The 19,757-nt window shown below is 38.1% G+C and overlaps 1 protein-coding gene across 1 annotated transcript in view; it reads right to left on the bottom strand.

Annotated features, from left to right (window-relative positions):
• Positions 1-4,892: 4,892 nt before the first annotated feature.
• LOC306848013 (glutamate receptor ionotropic, delta-2) overlaps positions 4,893-19,757 on the bottom strand; it is a gene marked incomplete at both ends in the record, with an annotated part of 396,902 nt that continues 382,037 nt past the window's right edge. Inside the window, 2 exons of the mRNA XM_079382321.1 lie at positions 4,893-5,321; positions 12,348-12,588. Of these exons, the coding sequence (XP_079238447.1) occupies positions 4,893-5,321; positions 12,348-12,588 (670 nt within the window). The remainder of the gene's footprint in view (positions 5,322-12,347; positions 12,589-19,757) is intronic.

Genomic DNA, 19,757 nt, shown 5'->3' on the forward strand with positions numbered 1-19,757 from the left:
GTTGTTGTTTTGTGCTTTTTGGAGGAAAGTGGGTGGCTATGGATAAGGGAGCGGGATTTTTGCCGTGGAGGATTTCTCTTCTTACACCTGTGGTGAAGGGGATTTCTTTACCAATGTCTCAGAGCGACTCGTCGGTTTTAAAAGCGGCACGCGCCGGGGAGCCCCCCTTCTCAAGCTGGTCGCGTGGCGCTTTGACCAATAAGAGCACGCGGGGCAGGCGCGTGTAGGCGACCAATGAGAAGTCGTAGTAAATCCGAGAGAGGTTATTATGCCCACACTTTTTTTTTTGGTAATGTAGCGCTTCAGACCTGTTTAACTAGAGAATTATGATCACAATGGGTCGTCCCACAGGACGCACTCAGAAACTTAGAGACTGAATAAAGTTATGTTGGCGAGCCTCCTCACACGCTATGTTTAGGAAATTAGATCTAGTCTATAAAGTGCAATAGAAAAAAAACGAAAAAAAAAACTTGTCTCGACAGTCTCAAATGAAGTGAAAGGGGTTATCACAACTGTTTATTTGAGAACACCGTGTTTTGAATCTGCTTGTGTCCATTAAATGCTCGTGAACATATTCAGCTGAATTGAGTCCCATTTTCTTAAAGCAAACCTTTTATTCTACCTTTTGAAGGAGAAAGAAAACAATCAGCTACATTGCTTTTAGGCATTGTGTCTTCATGCGTACAGTTGCATGAAATGAACCCTTCTTTGGTTTCTACTTGCCAACGGAATTTAGTAGGCCTAGTTAGTTTTATTAATTTAGGCATTTATCATTTATTTCTTAGTTTACGTAATCGTACTTAGCTATAGCCTATAATATAATCTTACTTACAAAATCATACATATAGCCTAATACAATAAAACAAAACACATAATATACAAAATAATTCTCTATTGAAAAAATCTCTGTTGCGCAACACACGAACATTAAATAAATAGCAATAATTCATTGTTTTATTGATGCACAGTTAAACACTTTAAAAAAATGAGTGTTAATACCAGATTGAGTTTCGTTTTCTTTTTGAACAAGTTCAAAACCTTTTGATCCGATTTAAGGAACGCCCTTTTAGCAAAAGAGCTTCCCAAAGATCCGAAACTTGATCTGGAGGCGCGACAGTCCCTTGCTATCACGAGCTTTAGAAAGAGAGCAAGTGCAAAAAGGGCAGTGAGATAATAATGGGAAAAAATACAATTACTACAACTGCTAATAATAATAATGTTGATGATGACGCCCTTTTCATAGGATTGCTGATGACAGACACTTTAATTTTACCGTAAAAACATAAAAATATATATAAAAAAATTATAATAAAGTAAATGGAATTAGCTAGTTACGCATATAAACTTAGCGTGTAACTAAGAAAAGGCATTAATATTAGAAGTTAATTAGTTATAACGTGGACAATGTGCAGACAGCAAAGTGTGCATAACTTTTTGACACGAGCTACAGCTGCGTTCCCTGCTTTGTCACTGAAACAAGTATTATTTAATGTAAGGCAGTGATGCACAGGACCTTAATTCCTGTTTTCTGGCATTAAAAACTTCACATTAATCTTTTTACATTTATTCATGAATTCATAGAGCGCAGAGGCTTGCGGACTGGCGCCTGAGCTCACCCCAACTGGAGCCTCATCCAGGCGGCTTGTGTGTCTTGGAATAGGTCCTAAAGCAAACAACAGGTTGGGATTGCTGCCGTCGATTATTAAAGTGTCCCAGGGACAATAGAGACTCAATGTTCCATTCGACACGCCTGAAGAACTCTTTGGAAAAAGGGCACAAAATGTGTCTCGATGGGGGCTTCCACCGCGATCGAGTCTGCGTGCTGCTTTCCTCATTCCTGTCTCCCGGGAAACCCAGAGATATCGCGTGCTTGATAAAAGTCGATAAAACACATCACAGGGCTCCTCAACACACGTAGTAGTATATTAGTAGCCTAATAACGATTTTCATAGCTACTACATATATGATAAATAACAAAAATTTTTTTATCCATGTAACAAATATTTACATAGATAAAAGTAATAATTTATATTACATTTAATAATTTATATATATATTTTTGTTTCATTATCCAGTACATAAACCTCCTGATGTTACCGTTTAAAGCGAGCTTGCGTATTCACAAGCGTTTAATTTGATGTGATGTATTCCATAATACGTGAAACCTGAAACAAATAAGATCTCTGATTTTCTAAATATCAGAACAGGTGCACATTTTAGTATGCATCTCTTTACAGCTGTGGGAAACTGAAAAAGCCACAAAAGCGACATCTAGTGGACTTGTAACGCACTTAACGTAGATCAAGTGCTTATTTTCTTCAGAACTTGAGATTTTTTTTGAGAAAGTCTAACGTTTTTCTAATTTGATTAAGAAGTTATCCTCTGTTTTCATGCATACAATATCTGTCATTTAACATGGAGTTGTGCAGGCCTGTTAGTCCTTGAAGAGCTACAGATCGCAATTGTCTGCATCTCGGCCTTCATGGGTGGGTGGGTACTATGCGATGTGCTGTAAGTGTAAGCTTTTTATCGTTTAAAATGGAAAAAAATATTCTAGTGCATCAGGATTTGGGAAAAAGCATAGCAGGCAATATCACAACCCATGTCTAAACATTATATGCAATAAATAGCATAAACAGACTCACATACAAGAACTTGGCCTAATACATGTGGAACATGACAGGTTCAGGGTTAGACTTGTGGCGACAAACTCTTCAATCACTAGAGCATGACTTGAAATACTGTGGTGCCTTTCACTTTGACCTGTAGAGCATGAATCTGGTTCACAAATTTAAAAGCCAACAGTGGCTAACCTCTGACCACAAGCTTCATTGTGTTCAAAGAACTTTGTGTTGATAAGCTCATCCTGAGGTGGAAAGGACGAAACAGAACAAGTTACTCTTCACATGTACAACTGTACTGTTCGGGACATTATTGTGTCTGTATGCCATTTTTGATGATACAGACAACACAACAAAAACCACTGTAGAAAACATGTTTATTAGACAAATTATACACAGAAAGCTTTGCCACTTGTAACAGAGGCCTCAGTTTGTTCCATTTGAATAATATGCAACACATACAACAAAATAGGCCTATATTAAATACTGTACATTATAATCAGTTGAAAATGATGTAATCCTGTACAATTCTATGTATGAAATTAAAAATGTTAAAGGCATAGCAGGTTTTGCATGCTTCTTTTACGGAAAAAAACCTTGCTTCCTTTTTGACAGATTTGGAAATTAAAGTGAAATGAAGTCGAATGAGAATGCCTTACCGTCAGAAACCGTGGAGAACTTCTTGTAATGTGATAGCGGCTAACTGAGCTTTACAGACTCAGATATTATACTCTATATCTTCTTTAAATCCAACAAAAAATGATCTGCATGTAAAATATACACTTTAATGTCTCTTCATTTACTCTAAATAAAAATCTTTAAACTGATACTAAATAAAATTGCTCCTATAGTCTTTCAGTAATCGTATCTTAAGAAAAGTACATCTAGAATGCTTGCGTCAAAACACTTGCTGTTCTCTACACACAACATTTGCGAATTAGTCAGAGGATAAAAACTGAAAGCTCATTCTAAACGACTAACATTAGTAAATATTAATACAGTTTATGTTAGTGAAAAGGATTGGTTTGTTTTCTGTCCTCAAAACGTGTTTTTTTTTTAAAACTCTCACCACACCTCGATGGCCTTGTTTAAACAATTAGCACTTTAAAAAAAAAGTTAGATAAATAGTACCCCTTAACATTTACGAAATTAAATAGAAATATATTTCAAATAACCCCACAAAAGTTGCCACCGTATCAGCGTTTTCAGATTGTGACAGGACCGACACGTGAAAAGTAAAAAAAAGCCCTGTCTCCTAAGGATCATGTTAAGAATTTGTCTAAAAACCCTCTCACTTTTTGATTTCCAAAATCTATGATGCACAGCCGCGAGATTGTGGCATATACAATGAAACTATTCTACACAATGTTTTTGTCGAATCCTGGAGTACGAATACAGAAGTGAATACAAACTCTTAATTGTGCAAATCAATATAAGATGACGGCACTGAAGCAATTTCAAAACTAATCATTAAAAAAAGAGAAAACTAAAACTACAGACAGCTCTGAACACTTTTTTGTTGTTAAAACTCTCTGACCAGACACATTCCACGCATTAAAGATTCATTATACTTAAAGTCAGTAAGAGACATTTAGTAGCATTTGTCCCCCCCCCCCCCCACAGTATAATAACTTTTTTATTTTTTATTTTAAAGTTCATCACAGTCTTTTCATCAGAGTGTCCGTTTAAAGACTCAAAGTAGATCTGAACTTCAGGGAGATGGCAAGAGAGGATGAGAGGTCTTTAGAAACACAGTCACTCGCTGTGAAGCTTCAGAGAAAAGCAGGTTGTTGTTTAGCAGCGCCATGTTGAATACGTCAGCTAGAGGGAGTACTGAACATTAACCGAGCGCTAAGATGAAGCAAAATTCAGTAGATGAGTTGACAAGATTCTTCCAAACTGAGTTATTGCAGATTTGGGAAACACTTGGCAGAGTCTTTTGTTTTTTCTTCCCGAAAAAAAAAAACAAATCCCAAAAAAGGTAAACATACTATCATTGCGACATTTTGAGTTTTTTTTTTCTCCCCACGAAATCGAATGTGGCAAACAAAAGGCAAATTCATTTAGTTCACAGAGAAAATCTCCCGACAAACCACAACGACAATAATGATAATTTTATTCCACCCTCGTCCTGTCGGCGAGTTCGTTTGGGACAAACGAGCTCCATCGCGAAGAGCAAAGCCAAGAGAAAACGACAACCGAAAAGGAACATTTGTATTTACATATATCTCTTTTTTGTTTTCAACTCACAGGCCCAGGAAACCCTGCAGTCTATATGGAGGTGCCCCTGTCCGGGTCGTTGCCGTAGCTGAAGTTGGGGGCTGGGGTGGGCTGATATGGGATGCTGGACATTGTCTTGACGGGGCTGCGAAAGAAGCCGCCGTTGGGGGCCCGCTGCCGGAAGGGCCCCCCAGTCCGGTGGTCCTGCACGGCCCCAAAGGCGAAGCCGGCCGCCGCTTTGGCCGACAGGTTGCGGCTGAGAGTCTGGATCTGCTCGGGGATGAAGGTGGTGGTGGTGATGTGCGTGTTGCGGAAGTCGCTGATCTGCTCCAGGGCCTGCCGGGCGGCCGGGAGGGAGTCCATGTCCAGGGGCGTCAGGTCGATGGAGGAGGTGGAGAACTGTTTGTGGGGGCTCTCATCCTCCGTGCACAAGCTGTTAACCCGGTGATGAAGGTGCTCCAGGTCGATCTCCTTATCGTCCTAGTGGAGGGGAGAACGGGAGGAGGAAAGTGGAGTGGGGAGGGGTGTGGGAAGAAAATAAGGAAGGAGAGAAGAACAGGAGGAGGAGCGAAGGTTGTTACAGGATCAGAGAAGAAAAGAGGTGTAAAGTGAAGAGTAGGGGTGTGTAATTGTAAGAGCAGATACAGCGGGATGGGTTAGTGAAGCGGGACGGCGTGAAGTGGTTAATAGGGAAACGGATGGGCGGTGGAAGAGGAGGAACAGGAAACGCAGGCAAAGAAAGGCGAGAAAAGGAAGGAGGTGGTGAGCCAGTAAGATGGGAAGGAAGTGTTCGGATGCGGTTGTGAATGGATGGAAACATCGAGAACATTTAGAAGAAGGTTGAAGGTGGGTGTCAATGGAGATTTAGCAGGCCCGATGAGGTTTTAGTGTTTGCATGGTTAGCAAGACAGAAAAAGAAGGGGGAGGAAGGTACAAAAAGTGAAACATACTGAGCTATGGTAATGAAAACACATCAGTCTTAACTAGTAATGTCCTTGGACTTATCGAGAACTATTAACAACATTAATGTCATTGCGTGACACATGGATCTTTGGATATGTAGATACAGTCTACAAAACCTTTCCACTTTCAAGCCATCTGAAACCACGGTCGATCTATTGTATATTACGTTTAACTAACATAACCACTAAAATATGTGGATTGCTTAAAACAAAAAATAAACTCACGGGGTGACGTGGGCTGACATTGTGGCTGCAATGAGATAAATGGCCTCTGGATTGGACCAGCATAAAGCACTTTGTTGATTGCAGCCACCAGCAGCAGGCAGCGTGGCCCTGAGTAAAAAGGGGCGGAGGGGAAACCTGGTTGGGCCGAAGGGGGCGGGAGGTCGGGGGCAGCTTGTAGTTACCTGTCCTACCACCACAGTGGAGGAAGGCAGTATAAAAAGGGTGTAGGAGTGAAGGGAACAGGGATTGTGGGAAGGCTGTTACATGACAGGACACATTTGTGTTGTTCTCTGGGGACCATGTGCTTTTCGGAATATTTGCTGTTTCGAATATAATAAATACCACTTGTGTTTTTGTTTGTGGGGCAGGGTAAGATTGCTCCAAATATAACTCTAAACCAGAGATATGGATGTGACACTAGAGTGAAATCTTTAAACCAGTGGTTCTCAACCTTTTCAGTACAGTTATAATGGAGCTACATTCGGCATCTGTCCAACTTTTATGTGACAATGTGAAACTGAATATCTGACGGATTAGGTACACACGTATCACCTTTATCTTCTGAAGCACGCGCACAATGCAAAGACCAATTGTTGTCTAAAACTACAATTAGGCTACATTATTCAGATATATTAGTCTAGATCTCTTAGACTCCACAAAGGCCTGAGTGGTATGATTTCAGTTTACATTACATCTTAAAAAGTCTAATTATTGCTCTAGTTTGACTAAAGCTGCATGTAAACACTTATTGTGAATATATCCTTTGAAATAACAAATGTGCTTGTTTAGAAACTTAAGTCTGTCAATAGATTAATTAATTATAAGAACTCAGAAAAATGTCCTTATATTTATATTAAAATATATTGATTTTGCTGCCCTGTTGGAAGTTAAGTACAAGATTCGATTATAAATCTTAAAATTTTAAATATAGACATCTAAGAAATTGTATTATTAATAAATATAAATGCTTCATGTGAAGTTTGCTGAGGCCCCCTAGTGGCCCCCCTGATTGAGAACCACTTCTTTAAATGACAGCTTACCTGTTGCATCGACTGCATTGTGATTCTGGGATGGAATACTGAATTAGGCACAGTCTGGCTATTGCAACACCAATCTAAATATTGAACAAGTTTTTCAAACGCCAGCTTGCTGGGCAAAAGCTATTTATATGGGTTACTCCACTCCAAGGCTACGCAGCTCAAATAACTGTTTGCGCTGTCATTTCTGTATTCTTTTTGCCAATTTTGTCTAGTGTCTATGCAGCTTGGCACTAATGTGGCTTTAGCTGCAACACAAAACGTATCATAGCGCATTTGGTGCCGGGGCCGATTTCATAACCTACGTGGGCTCGAGGCTTGGAGAAGTGTGGAAAGAGTGTAGCTCAGTGCTGGCAGAAGACAGTTCGCGACGGGATGGCGAACGTGTGCCTCAGCTTGGAGTCAAGGGGTGTGGCGCAGCATGCAGGTGACAGGTGATTGGAGGAAGGCCTGAGCGTGAGCATGATGTCAGTCTGCGGCTCATGACATGGCTCGTCTTGCCTCACAGACGGTCCGTCTGCTTGTGTCTGTGTGCGTGCGTGAGCGTGTGTGAAAGGACAGAGGAATGAGCGAACACATGAGGCAGGCAGATGAGAGGATGGGGAAAAGGTTGTTTTCAGAGAGGTGGGGGAATGAGTAGAAAAAGACAACAAACAAACAGTCAGCACACAGACGTTGTTTTTTTTTTCTTTTTTTATGTCCAAGGAGCCAGATACCTGGAAGTGTGAGATGGTAAAAATGGCATTTTGCATTTCTCTCCCACGCCCGCTTTAACCCCTCAACACAGAGTACTTATCTATAAAACAAAATCAACAAAATAAAAGGCTTTGACAGAAGAATAACATGATTTTTGGTCTTTTCTGAAAAATAATAAAACATTTTCAGAGTAATGACTGACACAAGATGCTGTTTGGCGTTCGGCGGCCTCGGTTAATTATGCGGCTGCATGAGGTCTGACTTTCAAATACTCACTATTAAAGCCACCGTGAGTATAATTTCAATACATCTTCTCCTTTGTATAGGATTAAAAGATGGCATCATGTATTTTATTCATTTTTTTCTTGTTTTTAATATTGAAAAACAGTTGGGTGTTTGAATGCAGACCTCGAAACCTAGAGGCAGGCCTAGAAACGTAGAGGCACCGCAGGACTCCAGACAACCACCATATCAATGACACAGCAGACATCTGAGGTGAAGAACTTTTCATCATTTAGTTTTTCAGGAATGATTAGGACACAAAGCTTGGCATGTGAAATGACTTATTCACACAAGAAAACCTCGGGTTCTCTGGACCGCCTGCTCGTCTTCTCTGGATTGACAGGTGGTGCGCTATAAAAACTTGGGTGGCAATACGTAATTCATCACTATGAGTTTGAACTAATTTTGACGACTTGTCATATTGAATTATTTCAGATCAATTACAACACCACAGGAGCCATGATGGCGAGATCACAGAGAAACAGAGGAAACAGGGACAAACTAACACCATGGCATATGCAATGTGTGTGTGTTTGTCAGACACAGAGACACAAGCACAAAGTCATTCTATTGTTCTGATGTGCAATGAACACCGTGTTAGCCAGGTGTCAAGAAATATTACAAAGAAAAGAGGAAGCAGTCAGGAAGAATTAAGGATGTACCAAGACACTAGGACACACCAAACAGAAAGTTACATCATGCTGAGAGATGAGAGAATGGTTTAAGGATGTACCAAAATGACAATTAGAAAAGACAAAATGACAACAAGTCCTACAAAAATCAGTATTTTTGCAGTGTTTTCCAGTTAAATTGATCCAAATATCCTTAAAATAAGACAAATTTTCATTAACTTATATAATAATGTATTTAATTAATTTCCGAACACCAGAGATAATTTTACTGGAAAAATTTAAAACAAAAATACTGTCTTTTTGTGCAGTAAATGAATGTGGTTAAAACTCTGACATCAACAAGCTAAAGACCTTTAATTGTAGAACCGAAAGCATCTGACATGAGTGTGATATGTGCAAATTTTTAGTGTTTGTTTTGTCTCGGTCGCTTTTGGCACTAACACTTGTCGCTCGCTGAACCGTGCGTGTTAAAATGCGTGCTTATCAGCATGTCAGTGTGAATATTTGTGCAAAGCTCTGCCAAGCTTCTACTCTGATGGAACTGTCTGGAAGAGTGCTCCGAGGAATGAGCCCAACTCAGCATGATCCAACCACTGGGGCAGAAAGGAGCGGGTTCAAGTGTGATCAGAGCCAAAGCGCTCTACTTGAAAAATCCCCAGAGAGAATCATCTCTGTGCTCAGTCTTATATCTTCAGCTACACCACTATGTTAGCTGTAATTAATGATTAAACATGCTTACAGAATATACAGTACAAGGTCCAACATTAACTCTCTGGAACAAAGGCCACTGGCAGGTGAATTTACAGGTTATAAATATTTATGGTATAAGTGATTTTATTTTGCATTATTAAGAAAAAAAATGTTTTCATCCTATACTCGTTGTATATTTGTGACAAAGTGTAATATATTGTGCAGCATCATGCAAAAAGAATATGCAATATTTTGCACATTATAAAATACCATTCAAATGTTAGAGGTCGAAATTATTTTTTGAAAGAAATTAATAGTTTTAATCAGCTAAGATGTATTAAATTCATCAAGGGTGTTCTTTTGAACTTTCTACACATCAATGAACCCTGAGAAACGCTTTCCACAAAAATATTAAGCAGCACATTTTTTTACTTTGATAATAATTATAAATGTTTCTTAAACATCAAATCCGCATATTAGAATGATTTCTGACAGTTGATGTGACACTAAAGACTAAAGCAACGGCTGCAGTATATTCAAGGGATAGTTCACTCAAAAATTAAAATTCTGTCATCATTTAGTCACCCTCACGTAGTTCCAAACCTGTATGAATTTCTTTGTTCTGCTGAACACAAAGGAAGATATTTTGAAGAAAGTTTGTAACCAGGCTGTTTTGGGGCACCATTGACTTCCATAGTAGGAAAAAAAAAATACTATGGAAGTCAATGGTGCTCCAGAACTGCTCTGTGTCCCACATTCTTCAGAATATCTTCCTTTGTGTTCAGCAGAACAGAGACATTCATACAGTTTTGGAACTACTTGAGAGTGAGTAAATGATGACAGAATTTTCATTTTTGGGTGAACTCTTTTAGCTTTGCCATCACAGGAATAAATTCAATTTCAAAATATATTCACATAGAAAACAGTTATTTTAAATTGTAACAATATTTTGCGCTATTAATGTATTTTTACTGTAGTTTTGTTTACTTAAATGCAGCCATTGTGTGCATAAGATATGTTTTTTTTTCTGAAACATTAAATTCTTACAGACGACAAACTTTTAAATCATTAGTAGGGTATCATTTAATGACAAAAAAGTTAAGATATCTTAGATAAAAATGCCATGATAGCAATTTTTTTTACATAAAATAGGTCAGACTATCATTATTACAAGTCCATTTAAACCATGTAATGTCACAGTTCCCCCAGTTAAGTTGTGTTAAGTTGGACCTTGTTCATATGAGAGTAAAAATGAGTCATTAAAATTCTTATAAGACTTAAATCTGCTATATTTGTGGCATGCCGTAATAATAATAATAAAAAAAACCTAACACTATATTGAATCCTGTTAAACCAACAGGATTAAATATGCTCATCTGCCATTTCTGGAAGAGACAGATGAGTTACACTAATGTCAGAGCATTATGATGTCCAGCGGAGTGGACAACGGCTTTCAGAGGAACAGGGATGATGGAGAGGGGCTCTCTCTGTGGGGTCACGAGAGGCCTGCTGCTGCCCCTGATAGATAAAAGCTGCTTCATGGCGGGAGGACGGAAGACAAGAAAAGGCCCCTGACCACTGATCAAAAGCACTACGGAGACTGTTTTTCAGGTGGAACGCTGGAGATGAAATGCTGTGTTTTTTGGCCTGTGGAGAGTCTGATGACACGGACCGGAGGGGTGTGAGGAGAGGTCAGGTGTGTATGTTGGGGGGGTGGGTGATGGGACTCGGTTGGAGTAATGAGGGAGAAGGGGATGTGATATCAGGAAAGGAAACACCCACAATATGACAGCTGCAGAAGATAACAAGGAGCTACAAACTCATCAAATCAAAGAAATGCGTCAAGAGCAACATCACAAAGGTTCATTCGCAGCCATATGAATGTATTGTCACTGTTACCAAGTGTTTTCATGTAAAATTCAAGTGTTTAACTGCAGAGTGTGGGCTCGTTTGTTAATTATCGTTAACTGGATGCCAAAGAACCATAGACAAACAGTTGTAAAAACAAGAAAAACAATATGTCTAAACTGATCTTCACAAACTGAAGAATGGGATATCAAAGAAAAATTCGAGCCTTGTCTTAAAGTAATTATCCAGATATATGCAGCACATATATTTTCAAACAACTGCTTATTTATTTATTTTTTTCTCAGCAGAGCTCTATTACAGTTATTGTGCTTGGCAGGCAATTGAACAACATTGTGTTCTTTTTGGAGAGGTTCGCTTGTTTAAGTGTGCTATCAGAAAAAATAATTTGTTGAAAAAGTGCTTCATCTGCTGTTTGTAATGCTGACTATTTATTTTAAACTCTTGTCTTTTTTGTTGATGTAACTAATATCCTCCCAAGGCTGGGTGGTATGATAGTGTATGACCAGTAGAGATTCAGGATTTATGTTATTTACAATTAAAAATGATGAAGAAACATATCAAGTTGTGTCTTTTATACTGGTTACAGTGGCCAAGAGCAACTTTGCAACTCAATATTATAGAATGATTTGAGGTTACAGGTGAGTATAACAGCTATTTTACAACAGCATCAAATGTCGTAATTTCCTTCATATTATCTTTTAATTTGCAACCATAAATTACCATATAAAAGAGAAAATGATCAAATTTTCTTTTTTGATCAATGATCAATTTTTCAAATTGCATTATTCAAAAATTAGTATAGCCACATGGTTAATATAACAGTAATTAATATTAAAATGTATATTCTATACTTATTTTATATAATTATTAATTATTTCTATATATATAAGCAGCAACTTGTTAAACTCGTATTATCATAAGACTTTGGTCATACTGCTAATTTTTACACCCTTTTTTCCTTATTGTCTTCTATTAAGTGGAAATTTAACTTGAATTTCAATAACAACTGGATCCCATCTGTTCTTGGGCAGTTGGAAAATCTCCCACACTCTTATGTTAACGATATAGGTTTATGATCATCCAAATCCCTACATCAACTGTCAAGACTCTCACCTCCTTCGATGGCACTCTGGAGCCCTTCCTTCGCGTCCACCAGGTCTCCACAGTGGCAATAAGACAGGAGAGCACCACACCGGCTGCCAGTACAAAGAAGACCCCAGTAAAGCTGTGGATGTCCAAGGCGCTGCCACTCTTTCGAGTGCCCACTGGAGAGTACAGGTCACACGGACTGTCCCGCGGCCACCACTTCAGCTTCAAGATGTCCATGTCTCCATTCTGCTGAAGCTCCAAGATCCTGGACACGGACAAACATACAGATGATTCTTTTTAGTTAGGGGCACTTAGACTACTTCAAATAGCATCTAAATTATAACATTCATCCTGCAATACAGAGAGTAAATATCATACCATGACATATTAGTCCAAATAGACTTTTTAGAAGCCTTGGACTTCCTAACAAAACAAGTTATCCAGCAGTTGATTAACTTTCAACATATGATACAAAGACAAAGAAGTTTTCTTTTTGAATTATTATAAACTGTATATGGCGCTCAACCAGGGGGACTCAGCAAATCTTCCAGGGGGTCTCTTGAGTCAAGTAGGTTGAGAATCACTGATATTTAATTAAAAATGCTTAATGACAGCAGCTCATTAAATATCTGAGGTCAGTAATTAATTAAAAACAACAATCCTTGAAAATGCATATTAAAATAACTTATTAAAACGGGATTTTCATTAACATATGCAAAGCTGAATCTTATAGAACTTTTTATACAGCATGGAGTTGAAATGTCTGGACAGACAAAATCCTATCAATTTCTGCACATTTACAAAGAAAAAAGTAAGAGACACCATAAAATTCATTATAACCCACCATCTAAAACTAGAGCATTTTTCTTCAGGAGCCAGAAATGTTCCCCTAACTGAAGAATCATCCATTTGCTCAGAAATAACATATAACAGAAATAGCTGCTTCAAGTCAGCTAAACTAAGACAAATATGAAGCTTCATTAGATAACTGAAGTGCTGCACTCCATGCCTGGACATTTACTACCGGCCTAAATATATGCACGATTATGCGCAATTTTATTGTGTGTTGCATTACAGAAATGGACTGTGTTATGGATCGAAATTTAATGTCAGATTGCTTCATTCTTACACATTAATTGAACCACTGAGATCTGTGTAACACCCTATAAATAACTCGAAATGGTCACAGTCTGTTCAGTGGCATCTGTTGCTGCAGTGACTGACTTTTTTCCCCACAACACCAGGGGGCAGTGTCTCCTCAGCAATAATGGCAGGCTGCAGCATCCAGCTCACCATAAAGAGCGAGCGTGTTCTGATGTAGTGATGGCAGTTTGTACTAATGCCAGTCCAGTGGCTGCAAATGAATGATAATGAATACAGGACACAAAGGTTTAGGAGAATTTGCCTCATTGATTGGCTGATCTGTATTGCGTGGCGGTTTCTCTAGCCTGATTGTCTGCAGTCAGGAGTCACTGCACAATTTCATCCCCCGAGGAGACTAGCGAGCTTCCAAGAGCCCATATTCACATCCAAACCGCAGCCACTGCAAACACTTGCCCAAACATCCACGCACGCGATGAAAATGTTCAGTATTCACAGTAACACACGGGACTAGGCTATCTAAAACCCTGTTCGACATTTATTCAGAAAGCTATCCTTCATTTTTATACCCTTATCCCTGTCTCATAACATAATGCAGGAGTAACAAATGTCCTATTGCAATCAACAGATGGAGAATGACCCTTGCACATTCTGCTATGGACACAGCTCACAGGACTCACAACAAGGTGGGCCAATGTTGAGAGAATTTCTTTATAGACCACTTTTTAAATGTGCCAACAACATTTAGCCACGCAACACTGCCCACATATGTTGCTTCAGAGGTTTCAGAGTGTGATAGCAGAGACCTGAAAGCACAATGAGGACAATTCAAGAGAATAGCACAAAACTTACCAGGGGAGCTGTGATCCAGTGCCATTACACTGCCAAGTACTGTGACTGAGTAAGCAAAGATGTAATCAATGTCCCTCTCATCTTTACAGGGCATTGTCAAAAATGAAAGCATTAGTTCACTCAAAAATGAAAATTCTGTAAAAAAAAAAACCCAGCATGACAAATGCCATAAATTCAGGTCTCGGGAAGCCATACATTACCTTCATGTTGTTAATATTCACAAAATAATCACAAAAATAATTGCAAATTTAGTTTTTTTACAGAATGAATTACAACAAATAAGTTTGCCGTGGCTGATTTAATGATAACTCAGCATGAGATTGGTGTAATACACTGAAAAAAGTCTAGAAACTACAGAAATTGACAGTAATTTCCAATTAATTACAAATAATTTGTAACACTTTTAAGTAAACATGGAATTTTGAAGTAGAAAAATAGTTTTTTCTTCTACAGTTTTTGTTCTAGTGTAGGAAGGATGCAGAAGTGTTGTTACAGTATTATTTCAATATATATATATATAATTTAGTAATTTAAGTACTCCAACTTATTTTATTTCAGTTATCTGCCAAGGCAACATTTCAAATTTTCTAATATCTAATATTATCTCATATTTATCTTTTATTTTATTTCAACATTATTTCATTTACCATACACACTTTTTAATAGTTAGTTATCAATAACAACACAAACACTGTTTTTGAGCAAGGTTAGATTAATGTTTCCTCATGGTGGTGATTGATATGTACATTTAGCCATTTTAACATTGGTGCATATTCCAATTCATGTTTTCATTTTCCATGGTATTAAACTATGATGAATGAGATCTGAGATGAGATGTCTTGGACTTCAGTAACAGCTATTCCTTTAAGACCTCATTTCCATTGGAGGTCAACACAGAACAACTCCTATCACAGGCATATGGATCGGCCTACCCTTGAAAAATTAGTCTGTGGCATTTATGAGTGTTGCTATGATGGATGTGTCAATTCTCGGTGGGTCAACAAGCCTCGTGCTACTTCAGGGCTCAGATCGTAGGTTACATCTGACCACACTGATGGGATGACAAGGAAGAATCAAGCATGAATTTAAAAGAATGCCTTGTGTAACCTTTCTTAAGGAGACATTTTATTCTGTTCTACTCTTTCTGTGACATCTTTCAACCCGAGTCTAAAATAAGTCTCAGCCTTCAAGGACTCCTATTAGAAAGCTTGTTTCTGACCTTGTGGTTTTCCGGCAGCTGGTCCTGGGCAAATTAACAGTCTCTGTGCTTAATGAATTAACACCCTGGTGTTTTAAACAAATGAGGAGCGGTGTGATCCACAGGAATTAACACCAGGCTCTTTTCCGGCGAGAATCAACTGTCCAGTTTTGCCCTTGAGGATACGCCACATGTTTGTCTCCAGGAGTCTCAGGAGAGACATGACAGTAGACATCTCAGAGGGGACCAGATTTTACCTTGTTTGTTGAGAAGATAAGCCCACTGATGGCCATATGCTGAAAGAAAGTTTTTTTTTCCTCAGCATGCTCACTTTTGCTAAACTTGTCTAGAAAAGTTTGTCAACTTTGTCAAAGTTTGAAACTTGCCATTTTTTTCATCAAACACATCAAATGTTCTTCAAAAACCCCTTGAAAACAAATCAACTGATGAACAAGGTCTTCTTTCTCGCATTGATGCATTTCCTACTGAAACAGGAAGTTTGGGCTTTTGATTTGTATTTCAGTTTTTATTATTTTATTAAATATTTTATTTAAATAGCCAAATATTTAATCTGAAAAGAACTTTACAAATAAACTGACTTACTAAAAAATAGGGCTGCACCCTAATTATCAACTAACCGTTAGTTGACCAGAAGACGCTTAGTCATTCAAAATTTAATTAGTCGCTTAATCGCTTAAAGTCCACAGGAAGTTGCGAAGTCATGTAGTCTGTGATGGACAGATCATTAACAGCTGGTCTGTGTTGTAATTACAGTAGATCGGTCAGAACATCCAAAGGTTTGTTTCGATCATCGACTGCAAATGTGGTTTATCATCTGAAAAATGTAAGTAGCAGCAACATTACATGACTGCACGCTCCAACATTAACCTAGACATATGTGCACTATTGAAGTGTTTGTGTGGAGTATAGAAGCTGAAAAGTTGTAAGACAGTTAACTTTGAGGTGCTAGTGCGGCCATTTGAATTTAATTTAAAATACGCCATAATTTTAGCTAATCCAGATAAGAGTAAACTGAGAAAGGTCTACTTTTATTTGTGTGCACTCAGAATAACAAAACGTTGTGCTTTTGTAAAATAATGAATGCAAACAGGGTGTGCTTTCTGCCATTTAAATGTTTTGTTTCCTTTTAAATCAACTAATTCAAATGGAAAACTGATATTTTTAGATTATGTAATCCGTATGAAACATGCAAATGCACTGTGGAGATGACGAGTCAGTGTCGTCAACTTCGTCACTGCAGCCGAAAATACAGAAAACACTTATCAATGAATTATTATAATGTTAAGGCAGTCTTCTTGCTGCTTTTTCCTGACACATTCATAATCATTACTTCTGGGGTGCGCTGTGGCAAGCTGTATGTGTGCGCTTGAGTGCTGATAGGCTATAGGTAATTAAAGGCGTATTAAATATTTATATGGTTTATTAATATAAACATGTGATTAGTCGACTAATCGCTTCAAATGTATAACTACTAGTCAACCAGAAAAATCTTTAGTCGAGGGCAGTCCTACCAAAAAATATATATAAAAAATAATAATAACATAATTCTACAGATATTTTATCATTTCTTTTGGCTTCAGTCCAATGAACGCAAAAAAGGCATTTTTAAACTTTTTTTTTTATATATCATCACATTATTTTTCCGATTAGTTTAATTCTGTTTTCACAGGGATCCTTGGCATTAAAAAAGATGAAAATCTCTGCCCTAGCATGAAGATTAACTTTACACGCTACCTACAATTCAAATTTTGATTTCATGAGAGCTTCAAAAATGTGCCCTTTTACCACTTAAAATCTGATGTTCTCCCTGCAGGCTCTCACAACAGCAGACATTTTATTTGTTCTTTATTCCCTCTCCTCCCAAAACGGAGTGATGAATGGAGGGAAAGGTGAGTGAGGATGAGGAAAGGGAGATAAGCGGTGTGCGTGCCGAACAAGTTGTGCTCGACTGACAAGCCAGGGCAAAATGCAATGCAACAAATTCACCTGTGTTTTTGTCTTTGAACTGCCATATCACTGACCAGCCAATGTCAAGAGAGTTCAGCTGGCTGCGGTCCATGTTCAATATCGGGGGCTAAACACAAACAATTGGTTGGCCCTGTTAACAGCCCAAGTCCAGAGCAACCTGATTCTCTATGACAACTGGGTGATCTGGTAACTGCAACAAGCTTTTATTTAAGACCTCAGTATGACACTGAGCTTGATTCTCTGTCTCTCGGTGTGCCAGGTTGCGGTAGCGCTTCAAACTCATTTTTCTGTTCTTCAGGGATAATGCGGGTGGGGATTTGCTGTTCTCTCCTCAGGTCTGTCTGTCATGTAGTCTCCTCGCTCGCCTCTCGGGCCCTATGTACTGATTCGAGTGTGGACTGCTGGAGCTGTTGCTATGGCAACCAGCTGCAGCAGAAATGATCACGTTATTAGATGTCTCTGACTGCGGGGAGACAAACTACTTGATAAGAGCTGGGAAAACACGATGAGAAAAGGAACGAAAAGACAAAGGCAAGCAGTTTTTTTTTGCCTTGGTAATACAGAGGGAATTTCTTCTCAGCTTATCAATATGAATCAGAACATCTGAGGGATGCTAGACATCTCAAAAGACTGAGAAAGACAAATATCAGTATAATAGCCACTCGTTCGATTTTAATCTCTCTATTCCGAATATATCTATACTATATATATCCATTAAAGAAAATGTAAGATGCTTTAATAGTTCTAAGTTTCTACATTCAGTGAGGGAACATTCTGGATTGCAGTGCAAGTTAAGCTAAGCTTGACATCATTTGTGTCATAATGCTGATTACGTGTCCCTTATTCCCTGTATAAAAAAGGCAGCAAAAATCTAGGTTACAGTAATGCATTTCCAATGGAAGTGAATGGGACCAATCTGTAAATGTCAATGTCAATACTCACTGTTTCAACAGTACAGCCACAAGACAAAAACAATACGCATGCTAACATGATTTTTGTGTGAAACAAATCCCTTGCTAACATTTTCTGTGTAGTTATATCTTAGTTTCCAAGACAACATAATATCATAAAGCCATAAAAAAAATCATTTAAATTATGATTTATACTGCTTAAATTAAATACAAAAACTTGCAACAAAAAAAAATTAATGGAAGTGCTTTTATAAACTTCACATTTCTTCTTTTAAAGGGGTCATGAACTAAGAAAACAAAATTTCCCCTTGATCTTTTGAAATATGAGAGGTCACTGTACTGTAAAAATATCCTATAAGTTTCAGAACTCAAAACTTTTGCGTTAGTCTAAAAAGAGCTTATACTTTAGTCAATCTGTCAAAAAGTCAGCTTGTGGAATGTATGACTTTATGATGTAACAGTGTGGATAAACACCGCCTCCTCAGAAGATCAATACCTGCTTCTACATCGCTGCCTATTTAGCCCTGCCCACTGCTTCACGCATGTAGTGTAAAACACGAGAGAGGCAAATGTAGGTCTACGCAAAACCCAAATGATAAAGATGGATTCGAAGACAAGACGTTGTGCAGAGCCAGGTTGTGGAAAAACACAATCTTTGCATTGCCTTCCTTCTGATCCTAACATTAGGAAAAAGTGGATTAATTTTATTTTTAATTAAGTTCCAGACTGCGTCAGTAAGAACTTGATCCGTCGTTCACTTCAATTTCCCGCAGATTTGTTTACAAACAAAGCACAATTCGACGTGGGTTTTTCAGAAAGATTGAAAGTTAAAGAAGATACTGTGCCGACTATATTGGATCTGGCAGTAATGTTGCAAGTAACTGTTTTTATTATGTGATCACTATTGCTTTGTTTGGTATTACAGATCGTTTTATATATATACTGAGTATTTATGCGTTTTTAACCTAAATAACAGCAGCCTCCATTTATGAAGCATGTAGGCTGTCAAACATACCCAAGTGTTAGCCAATCATAGCAGTGGGTGTTTACTTCCAAGTCTACAATCTGCCACGCCTATTCAAATGGAGTGTTCAGATGAGGGGGACAAAATAGGACAGAAAATAACCTATTACTTCTAAATTATGTTTTTTGATGTAAAACTCTTGATAACATTATAAGTGGAGAACAGAGAACAGTACTAAATAAAAAAAAGGCAGTAAAATCTTCCAAACATTAAATCTTCCCAACACTTCATTCACTTCTATTGCAAGAAAACGATGGACAAGTTGTTTTTTTTTTTTTTTTGTGGCAATCAACATTATGCTGCAAATGTTGTCAATTGAGCTTAACTGGTACTGAACTCAGAATATTTCTTTAAGCTTA

This window comes from Barbus barbus (genome assembly GCF_936440315.1).
Source record: "Barbus barbus genome assembly, chromosome: 28".
Taxonomy (NCBI): domain Eukaryota; kingdom Metazoa; phylum Chordata; class Actinopteri; order Cypriniformes; family Cyprinidae; genus Barbus; species Barbus barbus.